Source organism: Apodemus sylvaticus, chromosome 1, assembly GCF_947179515.1.
Source record: "Apodemus sylvaticus chromosome 1, mApoSyl1.1, whole genome shotgun sequence".
NCBI lineage: Eukaryota > Metazoa > Chordata > Mammalia > Rodentia > Muridae > Apodemus > Apodemus sylvaticus.
Genome location: NC_067472.1, coordinates 85,619,591 through 85,637,844, shown reverse-complemented (window position 1 = coordinate 85,637,844; position 18,254 = coordinate 85,619,591). Strand labels below are relative to the sequence as shown.

General features: G+C 38.7%; 1 protein-coding gene across 1 annotated transcript in view; it reads left to right on the top strand.

The window, feature by feature from the left end:
• The window catches only part of LOC127679259 (phospholipid-transporting ATPase ABCA3-like), a 115,382-nt gene that overhangs the window by 77,798 nt on the left and 19,330 nt on the right, over positions 1-18,254 (top strand). The window contains exons 20-23 of the mRNA XM_052174979.1: positions 118-322; positions 4,838-5,060; positions 13,983-14,141; positions 16,232-16,410. Coding sequence (XP_052030939.1) covers positions 118-322; positions 4,838-5,060; positions 13,983-14,141; positions 16,232-16,410 — 766 coding nt within the window. The remainder of the gene's footprint in view (positions 1-117; positions 323-4,837; positions 5,061-13,982; positions 14,142-16,231; positions 16,411-18,254) is intronic.

Below are 18,254 nucleotides of genomic sequence, written 5' to 3'. Positions count from 1 at the left end.
TGGGATACTTTAAATTGATTCTCTCTTCCTGTATCACTACATTTGTAACAAAATGCTGCTCTTAGCAGTTAGTGTTGTCTTTATACCACTGTGTGTTCTTCATTCATTCTTATATAGAAGCACCTCAGGAATCCAGATAGTCTTTAATTTGCTTTTTGGGATGAGTATTTTCACCAGTGGCTTCTGCCTTATGGCAGTGACTGAGAGAGTTAGTAAAGCAAAGCACATCCAATTTGTGAGCGGTGTCTACACCATGAATTTTTGGCTCTCTGCTTTGCTGTGGGATCTCATCATCTACTTCGTTGCCTGCGTCCTGCTGCTGGTGAGTTACATGTATTGTCTTAAAGCCTGCCTATCATACATCATGGACATTTTTTACTTGTCAGACATTTACTAAAATCTATGCCTTTCCAGAAAAGATAAAAATGGTTTAATCAAGTTAGAAAATCTATTGTGGAATATTTCTCAAAGTAAAAAACAAAACAAAACAACCTCTTTCCTTTTATTTCTTTTAACTAAAATGTTCTCTGCTAAGCAGCTAACTTCTGACATACTTGGCCAGCAACATTTACTGTCCTCAAAGCTTTGTTCTGTATGGAAGGATGTGCTACAACAGACTAGTGGTATACTAACAAACACTACAGCAACTTTCCTCTTCCCACTACTTCCCCATTTCCCCATGTGTTATAATGCCGTGTTATGAAAAACAAAATAACAAAACAAAAAATAAAACAAAAACTTGTACTCAGCTTTTGAATCCTTACTCTAGAAATTTCTAAATTATGTTAGGGGCCATTCATTTGTGTGTGTGTGTGTTGATATGTGTCTGTGTGTATGTACTTGTGTAGGTGTAATCCTTTTGCATTGAAGACCACAGGTAATAGAATAGATACCAAATAGAGTTTGAATACATGGTTTTCAATAAGCAAGACCAGGATAAAAAATTGGTCTGTTTACATTTGTAATTTTCTCTTGCTTTTCCTTACCTGGTGCTCTCTCCACAGCCACATTTATGTTTCTTTTAAAGGGTAACTGAGCGTCCATAGTCAAAGTCAAAAAATTCCATTTCTCTGTATAGTGATTGAACTATAATGAGCCATGGGTATTTGGTATCCTGTCTATTTGGTATTATGTATGTTTCTTGTATTGCTTTCTTTAATTTGGAGAAGTTTTTTCTATTAACTTGTTGAAGATCTGGTCTATGCAGTTGAAATGGGATTCTGCTCCATGTATTGAAGATTTGGTATTTTCATGCTCCCCCAGTTCCTGTATATTCCTTTTGGGTGTCTACCTAATTTTTTTATATTCTTAGCATATATGGTCTACTTTGCTTGTTTATCTTCTAGGCATGATATTTTTCCCCCCTGCACTTTGTTCATTCTACCTGTAAGGCTTCCCCCTGAGGTTTGTATTTGGGTTATTGAGGTTTTTAATTCATTTCATTTTAGCTTCTCTCCATATTCTCATCTCTTTACTTAATTCAGTCATCAAACCATGGATAATTCTCATCATCTCATGTAGTCATATGTTGTGTTTTCTTAGGTATTGATCATGTGTTTATTGCTCTTGTCTTTAAGATTATTGGGATGTTTATTCTTGTCTTCTTTAAATTCCTTGAATCTTTGAAGTTTATGATTGTCTTTAATTTCTGTGTCCTGGAGTTCATCTAGGTAATTCTCATTGAAGACCATATTCATTGAATTGGTAGACTTTGGGGGAAGCCCTTTCATATTATTTGTGTTTTTCAGTGAGACCCGAGCATGTGAACTTCTTTGGTTGGTTGTATGTCTTGTGTGAGAGTCTAAGCTTCCTCAGATGGGTCTGACATACAGGCTGAATAGCCAAGGAGAGACCTGAGGGTAGGCAAGGCATCAGAGAATTGTTGGCTGGCTGGGCTAGGCCTAGACATGAAATATGGCACAGGCAGTCTGGGGTCCTGGTGACTTACCAGATGAGACCAGTGCAGGGAACTTGTGAGCATAACCAAGTCTGGTGATTGAGAGTGATAGAACTAATCTGACTGAGCAGCCAGACAAGATGTATAACCTGGGCTAGGTATAAATATTGGAGAGGATGTGGGTAGGTGAGGTTCAGGGAACTTGATAGACTGATTATGGGATGTGCAATCTGAATAAGGCCTGGAGGTTAGATGTATATGGACAGGCTATGATTCAGTTGGGCTGATCAGACTAGACCGGGGCCACGCCTGTGGGCTGGGAACTGCACAGGTGTGACTGATGAGATTTCAATTGTCATATTTAGAATGTCATTTATAAATAGTATAATCTTGGCATTGATTTGTTTTTCAGGCTGACAAACTTAGCTGTACAACTAGAGTCAATAAGTATCTATATGGTTAGGTTAATATTATCATACTGTTCTATGTTCCTCCCATTTTATTTTGTTCCCCACTCAGTATGTGTTAAACCTTATTTTCCCATCTGTCCTAAAGATGAACATGCGTATATGATTAACTACTACCATGTGAACTATTGCTATTCCATTTATCTTACAGTTGCAAGGCCTCAGAACCTTAGTACACCAGTCAGGTCCCTTCAGTGTGTTGCTCTGCTGTGATCAAGCATTTTAATTTCTCATACTTACTTTTCATAAGAGATTACTACTGGATGTTCAATCAGTTTTCACTTGGATCTAATGTATGGATCCGTTGGCATGGAAGCTCCTCTGTTTTATGAATCTTGTTTTATGCTGTGTCTTCTTAGTAGCTCAGGTTCACATATCTGTTCTTTGGGTATAAAATTTCTAGTTGTTTTTTGAAATGTAAATTATTTTTGAAATAATATCATCTGTCAGCAGATGCTCTCTCTTTTATTATCTGTATAAATTTACACGTCATAGCTGTGTCTGCTCAGGGGTAGAGCTTGTTATTTGGAAAGTGAATATAGTGTGCAAAGGTCAACTAGGTGTTGTCAGCACACCTGTTACCCCTTTAGCAGTTGTTTGTGTTGGGTCCATTCTAACTCCTCTTGTCTAGCTATTTCTGAAATATCAAACAAAGTTCACTCATTATAGTAGCTTCTTGCACTCCCCCCTTTTCTATTTAACCATATTTATTATCTGAATAACTATGTCAAATGCAAGTTTGTTATGGAAAAATTACATCTGGATCACTTTGAGTGAGTATATGTTTCTATTTTTATATCTTTCTCTGATGTGTTGGCCATTTGATCTGTTGGCATTCCTTCTACTTCTCTATTGAGTCACACAATGAAATGGAATAACCAAAGAATCTTCATGACTTTTTGTCCTTCAGAGTCTTAAGCCATTCCATAACATGTAGGGCAGTCTCCCTCATCCAATCGGAAATTTTGCTTACAGAGACTGTGTTACAGCCTCTGTGACCCTCAGTCTTGGCAAGGGCTGCCCTTTCCTTCCTTCCCCAGCAAGTACATTGAAAAACTGCCCCTCAGATTCTCTGTTTTCCCACCAATTCTTCATCAACTCTACTGCATAAAAACATTTCTAAGGATTGAAATCTCAGACTATTTTTTTCACCCCTTAGTTGACTAGGAAGTAGTAGGAAAGTTATTTAAGTAACTTACCATATTCATAGAAATTAAAATGTTTAAAAATCTAGCAAAACCCCAAATGCTAAAGTAGAAAATGTAAATAGTCTTACTAACTCTGAGATATGAGGATTTTTTAAAAAAATTATTTATTTATTATATGTAAGTACACTGTAGCTGTCTTCTAACACTCCACAGAGGGAGTCAGATCTCATTACGGATGGTTGTGAGCCATCATGTCATTGCTGGGATTTGAACTCACGACCTTCCGAAGAGCAGTCAGTGTTCTCAACCACTAAGCCATCTTTCTAGCCTGAGATTTGAGGATTTAAACAAACAAAAACTTCATTCCTTAGAGTCTTGGAGTTTTCTAGTTTTACATCTTTCTCCCAGGTTTTGACCATTTGATCTGTTGGCATTCCTTCTAATTCTCTATTGGGCTCTGTAATTGCAACTTTTTTAAAAGGGAAAACTCCAAGATGAATTGATTTATTTACAAAATCCATCAAATGTTCAGTGGGGAAGTGCTATCAATTATAAATCAACATCTCCAAGAGACTGATAGAAATTATTCTAAATTGTTTTTTGAAGCAAGCTTAACATTGATTTATTTTTAAAACCAGATAATGATAAGAAAATTTAAACTAACATAGTTAACTTAACCGATGTAAGTGTGGCACTATTTTAATAATGGTGAATGGTAGATCCCTTAGAAAAAAAGGAAGTTCATCCATAAGGTGAACTGATTCACAAAAACACAGAGATCGAGAGTGGGTATACTTGGAATTGGGAGTAAAAGAAAGAATACAATTTGATAAATTGATTCCATGGAGAATGGAATGAAAATATTCTAAATCAAGACGAGAGCAGGAAGGCAAGTGCAGTGGCCATAGTTGATGGTCAGGAAGCTGCTCATCAACAAGAATGATTTGGTTGGTGAAGAATCAGTTCCATCAAAGGGGCCTTTTCTTTCCTCCACTAAACTTTCTGGCTTTCAGGATAGATATTGCATACTGTATGGTCAGAACCTGAACCACCACACAAAGACGCACAGTTCATTTGTTGGTATAACTATTTGGAGGCTGTGGAATCTTTAGGAGGTGGGGTCTAGCTAGCAGAAATGGGTCATTTGGAGCAAATTGTTAACTTTATCAGCTCAGCCCTTACTTACAGCAGTCCCTTGCCTCCTCATCAGCCAAGAGACAAGACACCTCTACCTAAAGTTTCTGCAAGATATCAGTGACGTGAAACACGCAGTATAGAAAGTAGCTGACACACGCTGTTTGTTTTGTGTTTCATGTCCCTCTCAGATAGTGTTCCTATACTCCAATGTGGATATACTGTTGGAGAAATACCACTTCCTGGACACAATGTTCATCCTCATGTTGTTTGGATGGTCTGTCATCCCCTTCATCTACCTGCTAAGCTTCTGGTACAACAATAGCACCAATGCCTACATCAAGATCTTCGTCTTCAACCACTGTTTAGGGTTTATGAGTATAATTGTGGATGCTGTGGTACAAATCATACCAGGTAAGGGATTCACAAAGTTTCTTCCTTTCAAGAGCTTCCTATAAATAAAGATGGCCTTGAGGGGAAAGCATTACTTAACAAACTTTATTGAGTGCCTTTAATATTATAACATTATATTGAGCGCAATGAAGTACACACTGAGCCACTAATATCACCAAACCAATCATTCTCTTAAGACCTTGTTTTCTGCCAAGAAGCACTTGCTGACAGGAGCCTGGTAAAGATGTCCCCTGAGAGGCTCTTCCAGAACCTGCCCAATACAGCTGTGGATGGGCACAGCCAAACAGCAGATGAACATGGGGACTCCAATGGAGAAGTTAGGGCAAGAACTGAAGGAGCTTAAGGGGTTTGCAACCCTATAGGAAGAACAACAATATCAACCAACCAGACTCCCCCTTCCATTCCATATACACACACAAAGCTCCCAGGGACTAATCCACCAACCAAAGAGTACACATGGGGTAGAAAACACATGACTCCAGCTGTATATATAGCAGAGGATTGCCTTGTTGGACATCACTGGAAGGGGAGCCCCTTGGTCCTGTGGAGGCTCTCAGGGTAGAGGAATGCTAGGGTGCTGAGGCAGGAGTGAGTGGGAAGGTGGGGCACGCCCTCAGAGAGGCAGGGGAGGAAGGAAGGGATAAGGGGTTTGTGGAGGGAAAACTGAGAAGGGGGATAACATCTGAAATGTAAATAAATAAAATAACCAATTAAAAATGGGGAGAAAGACCTTGTTTTCTTGGGCTTCCTCCTGTGATCACGGCATTCAAGGAGATCTGACTGGAGTAGTGACGGTCACAAATAGGAACACCTGAGACTGAGGACAGTTACCGCTCCTCCACCAAAGCACACTGTAAACACTGTTTTAAGTTATTTAGCTATGTGTGTTGCAGAAACCAGGAGGAGGAGGCTTCTAATAGACTCCCTGACACCAATTATATCTTACCACTAGAGTTTTTGGTTATCTAAGACTAGTTTAACATTTATTATGTAATTTTTTCAAAGGCTATTAATTAAGCATATGAAAGAAATTCTTCTCTAATTTGTAGAAGTTATTCTTCAGTCTCATCATCCAAATTAATCACATTGCTATCAATTAGTCTCTGTTTTATTTCCTATTTCCTATTTCTGGTATAACACATTACCTCTAATGTATAATTTGTATCAATTTTAAAAACTGCCTAGAATACCTAAGAGTCCCAAAATAAAACATGACCACTTGTTATGTGGCACAGTCATACACACTGGAAACAGTGAACGTCATGAAGCCAGCACAGCTGTCTGACAGTTCCAGCAAAATTGAACCAAGCACGGCGGTCACTGCGATTGCTGTCATTTTGTCACTCACTTTGTGGTTTTGGTCTCTTCCTGTTGCATTCTTGGGGCTTTCTTCATTATGATTCTTTTTATGTTCTTTCCTGAGAAAATTATGTCTGAGTCTTTTAAGGAAAGTCTTAAACTGACTTCCCTTCTGCTTTTAGGGAAACAACTTTATCTGGGCCTATTTGGAAGTGATCCTTATGCTCTGGAGATTGTGATGAGCACATGATTTCTAAGATGCTAGAAATTTCTTTATAAGACCATGATTCTAGAAATCTTTTTAGGGTATCTGCCCCTAAGCAAACTCAACAGTATAACTGGTACAGAGTAAACAGAGATAACTGAAAAATTCTGACTGGCCAGAGAATAGGTTACAGATTCAAGGCTTCTTTTTACAATACACTTAGAGCTCTCTGAAAACATAAAGATAGGAGTGGGAGTCTTACAGGATATGCCCCTGGAGGAATATAACTCAGCAAATAAGACAGATTGATTAACATATCCTTTTCCTACTTAATACTATACATAATGAAAGGATATAAGTTAAAAGAAATAGGTATCAATATTTGCTATTCATAAAAAGACAGGTTCAGACATTTCTGCTTATCTGGAGCACTTTAAACTGCGAATACTGGCAGCCTAAAAGCAGGTTGTCATATAATAAATGTGTTTGTGTTGGCAGAAACATTCTTTAGATCATTTGAAATGGCATTATAGAGATGATAATAAAAATAAAATCGGTTCTATATGTATTTTCTAATTGTGACTGAACTTGTACCACCTGGACATTTGTAATGAAAAATCAAACACATGTCCAGAGACACAATGATATAATCTGTACTTCTTATATAATCATTAGTCTGTCTGTGGTTTTGGAAACCTGTAAAAATAAAGAAGCTGTCTAATTAATAGTCAATCAGAGCTTCAGGATCCCCTGACTACTACGTCTGACTCCTTCCTCTCACCAATTCCTTATTCCCTCTCATGAACCCTGCCAACTTCCTGCTGGTCCCCAGGGCAGTTACATGTCCTATAAAACATGTCAGGTGTTCAAGAAGCCATTCAAGACAGATTGATTTGAGATGGCTTCTATTCTTCTTTATTAGTAAAATCACTGCTGCTCATTTGAACTTTACAGGTGTGCTAAGCAGTAGCTTTAGAGAAAAGAACCATCTACATAATTGGAAAAGCATCAAAAATGCAAAATATTCTTCAGTCACCATAAAGTTGTCATCTAGATGTATATGTAACATCTCTTATTATGAATCTTTAGAGATTTTCAGAAGTTCCACATAAAAATAAAAGACCCAATCAAAGTACAGAGAATGACTTCATAATGTTCACTTTAAGTGAGATGAAAGATGTCTGTATTTCACTTCCTTCTCCAAGGCTTAGGAATCATGCCAGAAGAGTAGGGAGAAAGACTGTAAGAGCCAGAGGCCATGGCTGACTACAAGAAAACAGTTTTCTGGACACATGGGGCAGTTGCACAGCAATTGAAACAGTTTGCACAAGAGCTGGGTAAAGTCAAGACAGATAAAACTCTATTGGAAGTTGGCAGGTACCGGGAAAGGAAGAGTTCGTTTTTAATGGTATGACCCCTGGTGGATAGACTGTCATCTAGTGAAACTAAGAGTATATAGGCAGTACAAACTGCTTAAAGAGCTAAAATGAGAGAGAGAGAGAGAGAGAGAGAGAGAGAGAGAGAGAGAGAGAGAGAGAGAGAGAGAGAGAGAACAAGTGAGCAAGTGAGCACAAACTTGAATGAGTAGGAAAGGAGAGATGGATCTGGGAGAAATGGGGTATGAATTTGATAAAATACACTGTACAGAATTTTCAAATAATTAAAAATGAAAGGAAGAGTCATAGGAATATCTAAATGATTCCATAGAAGGATGTGTTAGAAATTGTATTTACTTTTTTATGCTTTCACCTCACACCAGTCAGAATGGCTAAGGTTAAAAACTCAGGAGACAGCAGGTGTTGGCGAGGATGTGGAGAAAAAGGAACACTCCTCCACTGCTGGTGGAATTGCAAGATGGTACAACCACTATGGAAATCAGTCTGGCGGTTCCTCAGAAAAGTGGACATGACACTTCCGGAGGACCCTGCTATACCTCTCCTGGGCATATACCCAGAGGATTCCCCGGCATGCAATAAGGGCACATGCACCACTATGTTCATAGCAGCCCTATTTATAATAGCCAGAAGCTGGAAAGAACCCAGATGTCTTTCAATGGAGGAATGGATACAGAAAATGTGGTATATTTACACAATGGAATACTACTCAGCAATCAAAAACAATGAATTCATGAAATTTTTAGGCAAATGGTTGGAACTGGAAAATATCATCCTAAGCGAGGTAACCCAATCACAAAAGAATACATATGGAATGCAGTCACTGATAAGTGGATATTAATGAGCCCAGAAGCTCTGAATACCCAAGACACAATTAGCATATCAAATGACTCCCCTGAAGAAGTAAGGAGAGGGCCCTGATCCAGGAAAGGCTTGATCCAGCATTGTAGGGGAGTACCAGGATGGAGAAAAAGGAGGGAGGTGATTGGAGAGTAGGTGGAGAGAAGAAGGCTTATGGGACATATGGGGAGGGGAGAACCGGGAAAAAGGAAATCATTTGGAATGTAAACAAAGAATATAGAAAATTTAAAAAAAAAAGGAAAAAAAAGAAAACTATAAAATGGAGGTAATGAAAAGTATAGGAAAATTTAGCTCAGAAGTTTATTTATTGGAAAAATAGCCATCTCCTCATAAAATCATCAAGAAAATGAAACAGAAGCCATCAGAACTGACTCTGGCTGGGTTCCAGGAAGTGTCAAACATTTATGAAAATAAGCAATCATAAGCAATTATGAAAATAATAAGCAATTATTCTAGATCAGTCTAGAAGCAATATAAGACAACAAGAAAGATTAGTGGCATGGCTATGTGTCTTGCCTGACCCCTCGCCAGCTCAGGTTTTGAAATCTTGGAGTTTATGCTACCAGTGTGGAACCCTGATCTTTAACTGTAATAGAAATGAATCAAGCTTTCCTCACACATTTGTGTGTTGGTCTGTTCTGCTCTGACTAGGGGTTGCTCGGAGAACAGTCTCTGAATCACCTTGCTCACAATTGGCTGGTATAAGAAACAGTGTATGGCTCAGAAGGATTGTAGCTGATGAAATGATTCTTCAATGTTCCAAGCTTGGAAAATGACATTACAGCTAAGATTAATAAATAAATAAATAAATAAATAAATAAATAAATAAATAAATAAAACAGACTGCCTAAGGCCAGGAACAACAACAAACCATCAAACAGAGAAATTAAAGCATCTAAAAGTATTCATATATATGGTGCAATTTACATCATTCACAGGATATATTAATAGCCCTTTTAAAGATTTTAAACATCTGATAGAGGGCTAATATCCAATATATACAAAGAACTCAAGAAGTTAGACCCCAGGGAACCAAATAACCCTATTAAAAATGGGGTACAGATCTAAACAAAGAATTTTCACCTGAAGAAATTCGGATGGCCCAGAGGCACCTTAAGAAGTGCTCAACAAAACCGAACAACCCTATTAAAATGGGGTACAGAGTTAAACAAAGAATTCTCACCTGAAGAACTTCGGATGGCGGAGAAGCATCTTAAAAAATGCTCAACTTCATTAGTCATTAGGGAAATGCAAATCAAAACAACCCTGAGATTTCATATTACACCAGTCAGAATGGCTAAGATTAAAAATTAAGGAGACAGCAGGTGTTGGAGAGGGTGTGGAGAAAGAGGAATACTCCTCCACTGCTGGTGGGGTTGCAAATTGGTACAACCACTCTGGAAATCAATCTGGCGGTTCCTCCAAAAACTGGGCACCTCACTTCCAGAAGATCCTGCTATACCACTCCTGGGCATATACCCAGGGAATTCCCCACCATGTAATAAGGATACATGCTCTACTATGTTCATAGAAGCCCTATTTATAATTGCCAGATGCTGGAAAGAACCCAGGTATCCCTCAACAGAAGAGTGGATGCAAAAAATGTGGTATATCTACACAATGGAGTACTATTCAGCCATTAGAAACAATGAATTCATGAAATTCTTAGGCAAATGGATGGAGCTAGAGAACATCATATTAAGTGAGGTAACCCAGACTCAAAAGGTGAATCATGGTATGCACTCACTAATAAGTGGATATTAACCTAGAAAACTGGAATACCCAAAACATAATCCACACATCAAATGAGGTACAAGAAGAAAGGAGGAGTGGCCCCTTGTTCTGGAAAGACTCAGTGAAGCAGTATTCAGCAAAACCAGAACGGGGAAGTGGGAAGGGGTGGGTGGGAGGACAGGGGAAGAGAAGGGGGCTTATGGGACTTTCAGGGAGTGGGGGGCTAGAAAAGGGGAAATCATTTGAAATGTAAATAAATTATATCAAATTAAAAAAATTGCTCAACATCATTAGTCATTAGGGAAATGCAAATCAAAACAACCCTGAGATTTCACCTTACACCAGTCAGAATGGCTAAGGTCAAAAACTCAGGAGACAGCAGGTGTTGGCGAGGATGAGGAGAAAGAGGAACACTCCTCCACTGTTGGTGGGGCTGTAAGATGGTACAACCACTGTGGAAATCAGTCTGGCGGTTCCTCAGAAAACTGGACATGACACTTCCGGAGGATCCTGCTATACCTCTCCTGGGCATATACCCAAAGGATTCCCCGGCATGCAATAAAGACACATGCTCCATTATGTTCATAGCAGCCTTATTTATAATAGCCAGAAGCTGGAAAGAATCCAGATGCCCCTCAAAGGAGGAATGGATACAGAAAATGTGGTATATTTACACAATGGAATACTACTCAGCAATTAGAAACAATGAATTCACAAAATTTTTAGGCAAATGGTTTGATCTGGAAAATATCATTTTAAGTGAGGTAACCCAGTCACCAAAGAATACACATGGAATGCAATTTCTGATAAGTGGATATTAATTAGCCCAGAAGCCCTGAATACCCAAGGCACAAATCGCATAATAAATGACTCCCATGAAGAAGTATGGAGAAGGTCCTGATCCTGGAAAGGGCTGATCTAGCATTGGAGGGGAATATAAGGACAGAGAAAAAAAGGAGGGAGGTGATTGGAGAATGGATGGAGAGAAGAAGGTTTATGGGACATATGGGGAGGGGGGATCCGGGAAAGGGGAAATCATTTGGAATGTAAACAAAGAATATAGAAAATAAAAATATTTTTTTAAAAAGATATGGAACTGATTGGGAAACATAGGGAAACATATTGGAAAAGTAAGAGAATCAGTGGGAGTGGGGAGAGGGAAGTGTGTGCATGACCAAAGTATATTATATACATGTATAAAATATACTGAAACCTATTGTTTTGTATAATTAATAAAATATGATCATATATAGATAAAACCACATAGAGTTCACAAGAAGGCTACTACACCTCAAGAGAAAGCTCAGTACAATTTCAGACTAAAAGACTAATGCATCAGCTTATTTCTCGACATCTGCCACAAACAACCTAAAATGAACTCAAAGAAATTTAACTTACTATAGGATTTAAAGAAAACATTTCATAAAGCTCTGAGGAGGCAAAAGACTTGTGCACTAAAATTCAAGAAACAGCACCAAGAACAGAGAATCACAAGATACCCATTTTACAGATCCCATAAGCCAACAATGTTAAGATCCTACACGAACTGACAGACACACCCAGCAGGAGCCTTAGAAAGATTCTGACTGCAATGATTTTCACAGACTTGAGAAAATCTGTACTTCAGACTCATGTGGAATTAAAGGTGGACCTCTCACAGGTTCTGATGTCCAAATTTGCTGTGGATACACAGCACTTAAAATAGCATGGCACTGGTGTGATGATCAAAGTCTATATTGTGTATGGATAATGTAATGAAAGCCCTCTCACTTTTGGGGTCTCTTGATTTTCAGCAAGACCCCAAGATCACCCAACTAGGAATAGAGAGTCTTTGATAAAGTTTATCAAGAAAAATGAGTATCTACATCCTGAAGAGTAAAGTTGAGCCTTACATTACACAATGGACAGAGGTGAGCTCTGCTGTCTACATGTGAGAGCTGAAATGTAAAGCTAGTGGAAGTCAGGACTAGACATCTGTGAACCTGGCCAAGGATTCTTAGGTATGACACTGTGATTCCAAAAGTACAAGCTATGAAAAAATATGTGAACTGACCATCCCCATATGAAACCCTTAGTGCACCGAATGGCACAAGGTAAAAAGGACAGCAAACCATATCAGAGCAAATATCTCCAATGTATACATTTGATAATGACCCATCATAATCTAGTCTATAAAAATGACTTCTTACCCATAAGCAGTGAAAATGACATATATCTTCCAGTAAAATGTGTGAAAGACCTCAAAGAGACATTTCCTGGGGAAGATATACAAGTGCCAATTACATGAGAGGTTTTTCAGCATCCCTGAAGATCAGGAAGTGGAATGATTTCCAGGGAGTCCCTTTATTCCTTAGAAGACAATATTTACATGCACCATGACAGATGCCAAGTGAGTAACCTTTAACATTATCCTGTAAACTTTGGAATCTCCGAAACTGAGCAGTCAATGTCCCAACTTAATTTTCACTTCAAGTCTATATATACTAACTGCAATTATGAGCTTCTTTATAACAGGCTTGTCACGAGGTCAACCACTGAAAAAGTAGTGAGTTTCAAAAAGACTTCTCTTATCCTCTGCTATTTACTCTTCCAATGAGTGGCCACATTTGTTTGTATAAATATGTAAAGACAAATGTATGTTATATATGGTTATCATAATGTATCAGAATAAAATGCCATAATAAAACATTCTTTTGTGTAATTAATATGTATTTTCCCAGAATTAACTTTATTTTTATAACCAGCAATCTGAACTTGTTCTTTAAGTCCAAAAGTGTGACTTCAGTACATTAGCCTTTTACTGTGTTTCCTATGTCCTTCTACCTGCACTCTCTAGCTGTTATACTGTTACTCTAGGAAAATCTCAGCTTTAAATTTGTTCCTTTAAAGATATATTTCCTTTTAAATCATCAGTCACTTCTTAGTCATTCTTCACCATTGAGTCATAGTCTAAATTTCCTTTAATTAGTTAAGTAATTTTTAAGACAGAGTCTAGTGTTGTGGTGCATGCTGGCCCAGAACGATCACTATGTAGCTCAAGCTGCTTGCTCTCAAACTCCTGATCTTTCTGCCTTAGTCCTTGAGTTCTAGGGTTACAAGTACATACCACCGTGCCTGATGAGACTTTGCTTCTTCATGAGACACATAAGAAAGGAAGTACAGGAAGTAAGGAACATTGATCTTCTTTTGTTTTCAGATGACAGATTATATACATATCAACCTTTCCTAAAGACTTCCCCAAAGCTATAATCATTGAAATAAATTGTGTTCTGGGACATCAACGGTAGACCAGCTAGTGGCAAGAAATTGTAATCCTTTGAGAATAATACCATGCCTTGTAATTCTCTTAGTTTTACTTGCTTAACATGAGGTGTTTTCCACAGTGTTTATTTGATATAAAGCATGTTAATATTATCTTTTAAATCACAGATATTAAAACCAGTACTAAGAACCACATACTTAACGCCATGCTGCTGTTACCCATTTATAACTTTGGGATGAGTATCTACAAATACTATAACATCCAGGAATTAAGGAAATTATGTTCTTCTTTGGTATCTAATACCTTTCTGGGTTGCAAAACTAAACGTAAGTATCTGAGGTTCTCCAAGACCCATCAGTGTCAGAAAGAAGCATTAGGCAAGTGTGAATGATGTTTGGCATCCCTGTGTATCTGCACAACTCAAGTTATTTGTCACTGTCCTCTGCTTGAGAAAGTAGCCTGCAGTATGTCACAAAACACAGTCTTAGCTGAGATTCAAACTTGTATGTGCTCCCTCTGGTGAGAAGGGTCTCCACAGAGGGGAGTCAGTTTCATTCTACATTGGATTTTCATTTTCTGTTTCTTCTACACACTGGTATGTGTGTGTGTGTGTGTGTGTGTGTGTGTGTGTGTGTGTGTGTGTGTGTGTGTGTACACATGAGTACAGGTGCTCATGGTGGCCAGAAGAGGGCCTCAGATCCCATGGAGCTGGAGTTACAAATGTTTGTGAATCCACTCCATGTGGATCCAGAAAACTAAACTCCAGTCTACTGGAAGAGCAGCCAGTACTCTTTACCACTGAGCCAACTCTCTAGCCTGTATATATATTTATTTCTTGCTGCTCATACTTTTTTCTGTCTTCAAGTTGGATAGTTTTATCATCAGGTATTTTGGTAAGCTCCTGGTTTGCATTTGATTAGTGACCCCCATGCTTCCAGAGATTAGGTTGTTAGCTGTTTTCTTAGGTCATGGGAATCTTCACACAAGTTCTTTAGGTATGCTTGTGAGTCTCCTTTCTCCCCTTTTACCTTTCTAAAAATGTAATGCATGTAAGTTTGATCTCTTGATGATGCATGTAAGTTTGATCTCTGATGGATGGCCTCCAGTCAGTCATCCCTCTTTTTCTGACCTTTCAGATTTGTTCCTTTGACTAGGGGCTTTAAATATTCTATCTTTGAGGTCACTGATTCTTTCTTTAGTTTGGTCAAACTTGCTGTTAAAATCTGCTTAGTTACAGAAGGTTGTGAGCTTCCACGTGAGTGCTGGGAACTGAACCTTGGTCTCCTGCAAGAGCAGAAAGTGCTCTTAACTGCCAAATCTCTCTTGGTCATTCTCTTACCAATATTCATCTTTATGCCCATTATTAGACTCTCAGTTTGGATTTCTTGTAACTCTTGTGTAAATATTTGTAAACCCTTCACACACTTTCTGAGGCTACCACCTTTTAAAGAACCAATTAATGCTCTCTGGGAGTGACATGTTTCCATTGCTTATAGTAACCTATAATTCTGGTGGGAGCAGCCAGTAATTTCTCTCAGCTAGTAGGCCTTCCCTTTCTACTTTTGGGTCTCTTGGTTAATGTTTGTGTTCTGAATTTAAGTGTATCACTGGCTTGTTCCTGTATCTAGCAAGATAACTTGATATAGACTATATAATTAGCATAAACCACCACTGATCTGGCTGGACCAAGGAATATTTTTCATACTTTAATAGATTCCTCCTGGGGTAGGAACTGAAATTGGTGCTTAAGTCACATGGAAGGAGATGGTGTAGTGAAATACCAGAAAGATAGCCCTTTTGGAAATCAATCCAGGTAAGCACTTCCCCCACTCTGTCGGGGGTGGGGGGAAAGCAGCTAAGCTGGTAAACCATGTTGTCTGGTAGTGTACTGCTATTGGTGATGGGTTTCTCTTTCAATAAGATGATTCTCTGGGTTCCTTTTCGCCCTGCTTACTTTCTTTTTATTTGACTATTTGTGTGGTTCTACCTTCACTTTTCATGCTAGGGTCCCCAATAATTGAGAAAAGGTTCAGATTTACTACAAAAGCTTCCTTAGTATTGATAACGATACTGGGTATCTGCTCTGCACAATTTCTTTGCCCTGATGGTGTTGCTTCTGTGTTCTGATATGCCACCTCTTAGAGGATTGAGATACATTCCACCGAAGTACATTTCTCATAGTATATCAATATGGATTTTTCTTCGTGCCCACAGAGCACACAAATGTGTGTGTGTGTGCGTGTGTGTGTGTGTGTGTGTGTGTGTGTGTGTGTGTGTGTGTGTGTGTGTGTATCAAAAATATTTCTGTTCATAGGTAACGGTTGATATGTCTGCAGAGGGGAGTGAAGATAGAGACCCTCCTCACATGCCTGGCTGACATCCCATTCTGTTAACATCCTTCTGTTCTTCTCATCAGTTAGTGACATTCCTATATACAGTATGGATCAAAAAGCAATTGGAAGGCATGTGACTGCCATGGCTGCCACAGGGCTGATATACTTCCTCCTCATTATCCTTCTGGAGACTACTTCATGGAATATAAAGGCCTTCCTACATCGATGTGTTTTATTTGGTATCTACAGGATATTTTATAGGGTAGGTAGCAGAATACAGGCCTTAGAGACAACCCAACCCAGTTTTAAAATTTTATTTTTATTTTTATTGAAAAAAATTTCATACAATATATTCTGATCATTGTCTCTCCCAACTCCTCCCATCCTCCCCACCCACCATACTCCATGTCCTTTCTTTTTCTTTCTCTTTAGGAAAACAAACAGCCAAACAAACCAGAATAGAAAAAAAAACCCACAAATATAGATACATAACACAACACACACACACAATCTCAAAATCAATAATTATACAAACAAAAGGCCAGTAAGACAAAATATGCCAAAACAAAGCAATATGAGATAAAAAATGTACAAAAATATCACTGGGTTCATTTTGTGTTAGACATCTTTTGCAGGGCATGGGGCCCACCCTTAAGTACAGTTTATATACCTAGTGAGACTCAACTGAAGAAAACTAATTTTTTCTTTTCAAGTGGATATCAGTTGGAAATGGCTTCCTGGTTAGGGATAAGAGATAATATACACTTCCCTTCTCAGTGCCAGCATGCTATCTGACTTAGAATGGTGTGGGCCCTGGGCCTGAGATCACCACCCCCCCATGAGTTCATATGTGTGTCCAGCCTCTTGCGTCCAGGAGACCTTGTTTTCTTGGTGTCTTCCATCCCCTCCACCTCTGACAAGCTTCCTATCTTCCACATAACCTCCTGTCTTAGTGTTCTGTTATTGTGTAAAGACACCATTTCCACAGTAGCTCTTATAAAGGAAAGCATTTAATTGGGGCTGGCTTACAATAAGGAGGTTTAGTTCATTGTCATCACGATAGGGAGCATGGTATCATGCAGGGGGACATGGCACTGGTGAAACAGCTGAGAGTTATCATCTGGATCTGCAGGTAGCAGGAAGACAGAGACACTGCAACTGGCTTGGGCTTTTGAAACCTCAAAGCTCACCCCTAGTGACAAATTTCCTCCAATAGGTCTATACTTACCCCAGCAAGGCTACACCTTTTAATCTTTCTCAAGTAGGGCCACTCTATGATGACTAAGCATTGAAAGAAATGAGAGGAAGGGGAACATTCCTATTCAAACCCTGAGACCTTAGGGCAGGGGCTTCATGAAGACATCACAGTTAGGACTGGTTTCAAAATCTCTCACTCTGCACATTAACCAGTTTTGGGTTAGAGATAGCTCTTAAACTGAAAAGTACATATGTATACATATTTAACTCCACTACTGAATATATGGGCTTTATCATCACTATGACTAAAACCCCTGATGAAACAACTTAAGTCATGTACTTGGGCAGAGTATCCTGGAAACAGGAGATTTTCAACCCATGATGTAAGGAAGCACAAAGTGAGACAACAAAGTGTGCCAGGGACAAGATACTCCCAGGGACCTACTTCTGCCTACTCAGTCCTGCCTCTTGGTTACCAAATAGTGCTACCCCCCTAGAGACCAAAACTATGGAGGACATTTCATACTCACATCATAACAATGGATCAAGGAAATCAATATATGCTGACTGACATCTACAAGAATCAGAGGTCTACATAAAATGTGAATTTTGTAAATTTATTGTAATTTTCGTGCACTGATTAGTACTGAACATTTTTCTTTGAATAACTCCTATGTCAGGGGTACACTCACTCCCCAGTCTGTCCATTTGTTCCAATTTGGCTCTAGCTATTGTAAAAGCTCGCAGGTGATACAGGGTCGCCAATCCTTAGAACACACATTCCAGAGTAAGACTGTATAACGGGTATGTTCATCTTGCAGCATGCACCAGACTGATGCGTAGGTTTTGTTAAACTATAAATTACTGGTCTGCACTGTGTTTCTGATGTAGTAAATTTAAGGTACAGTT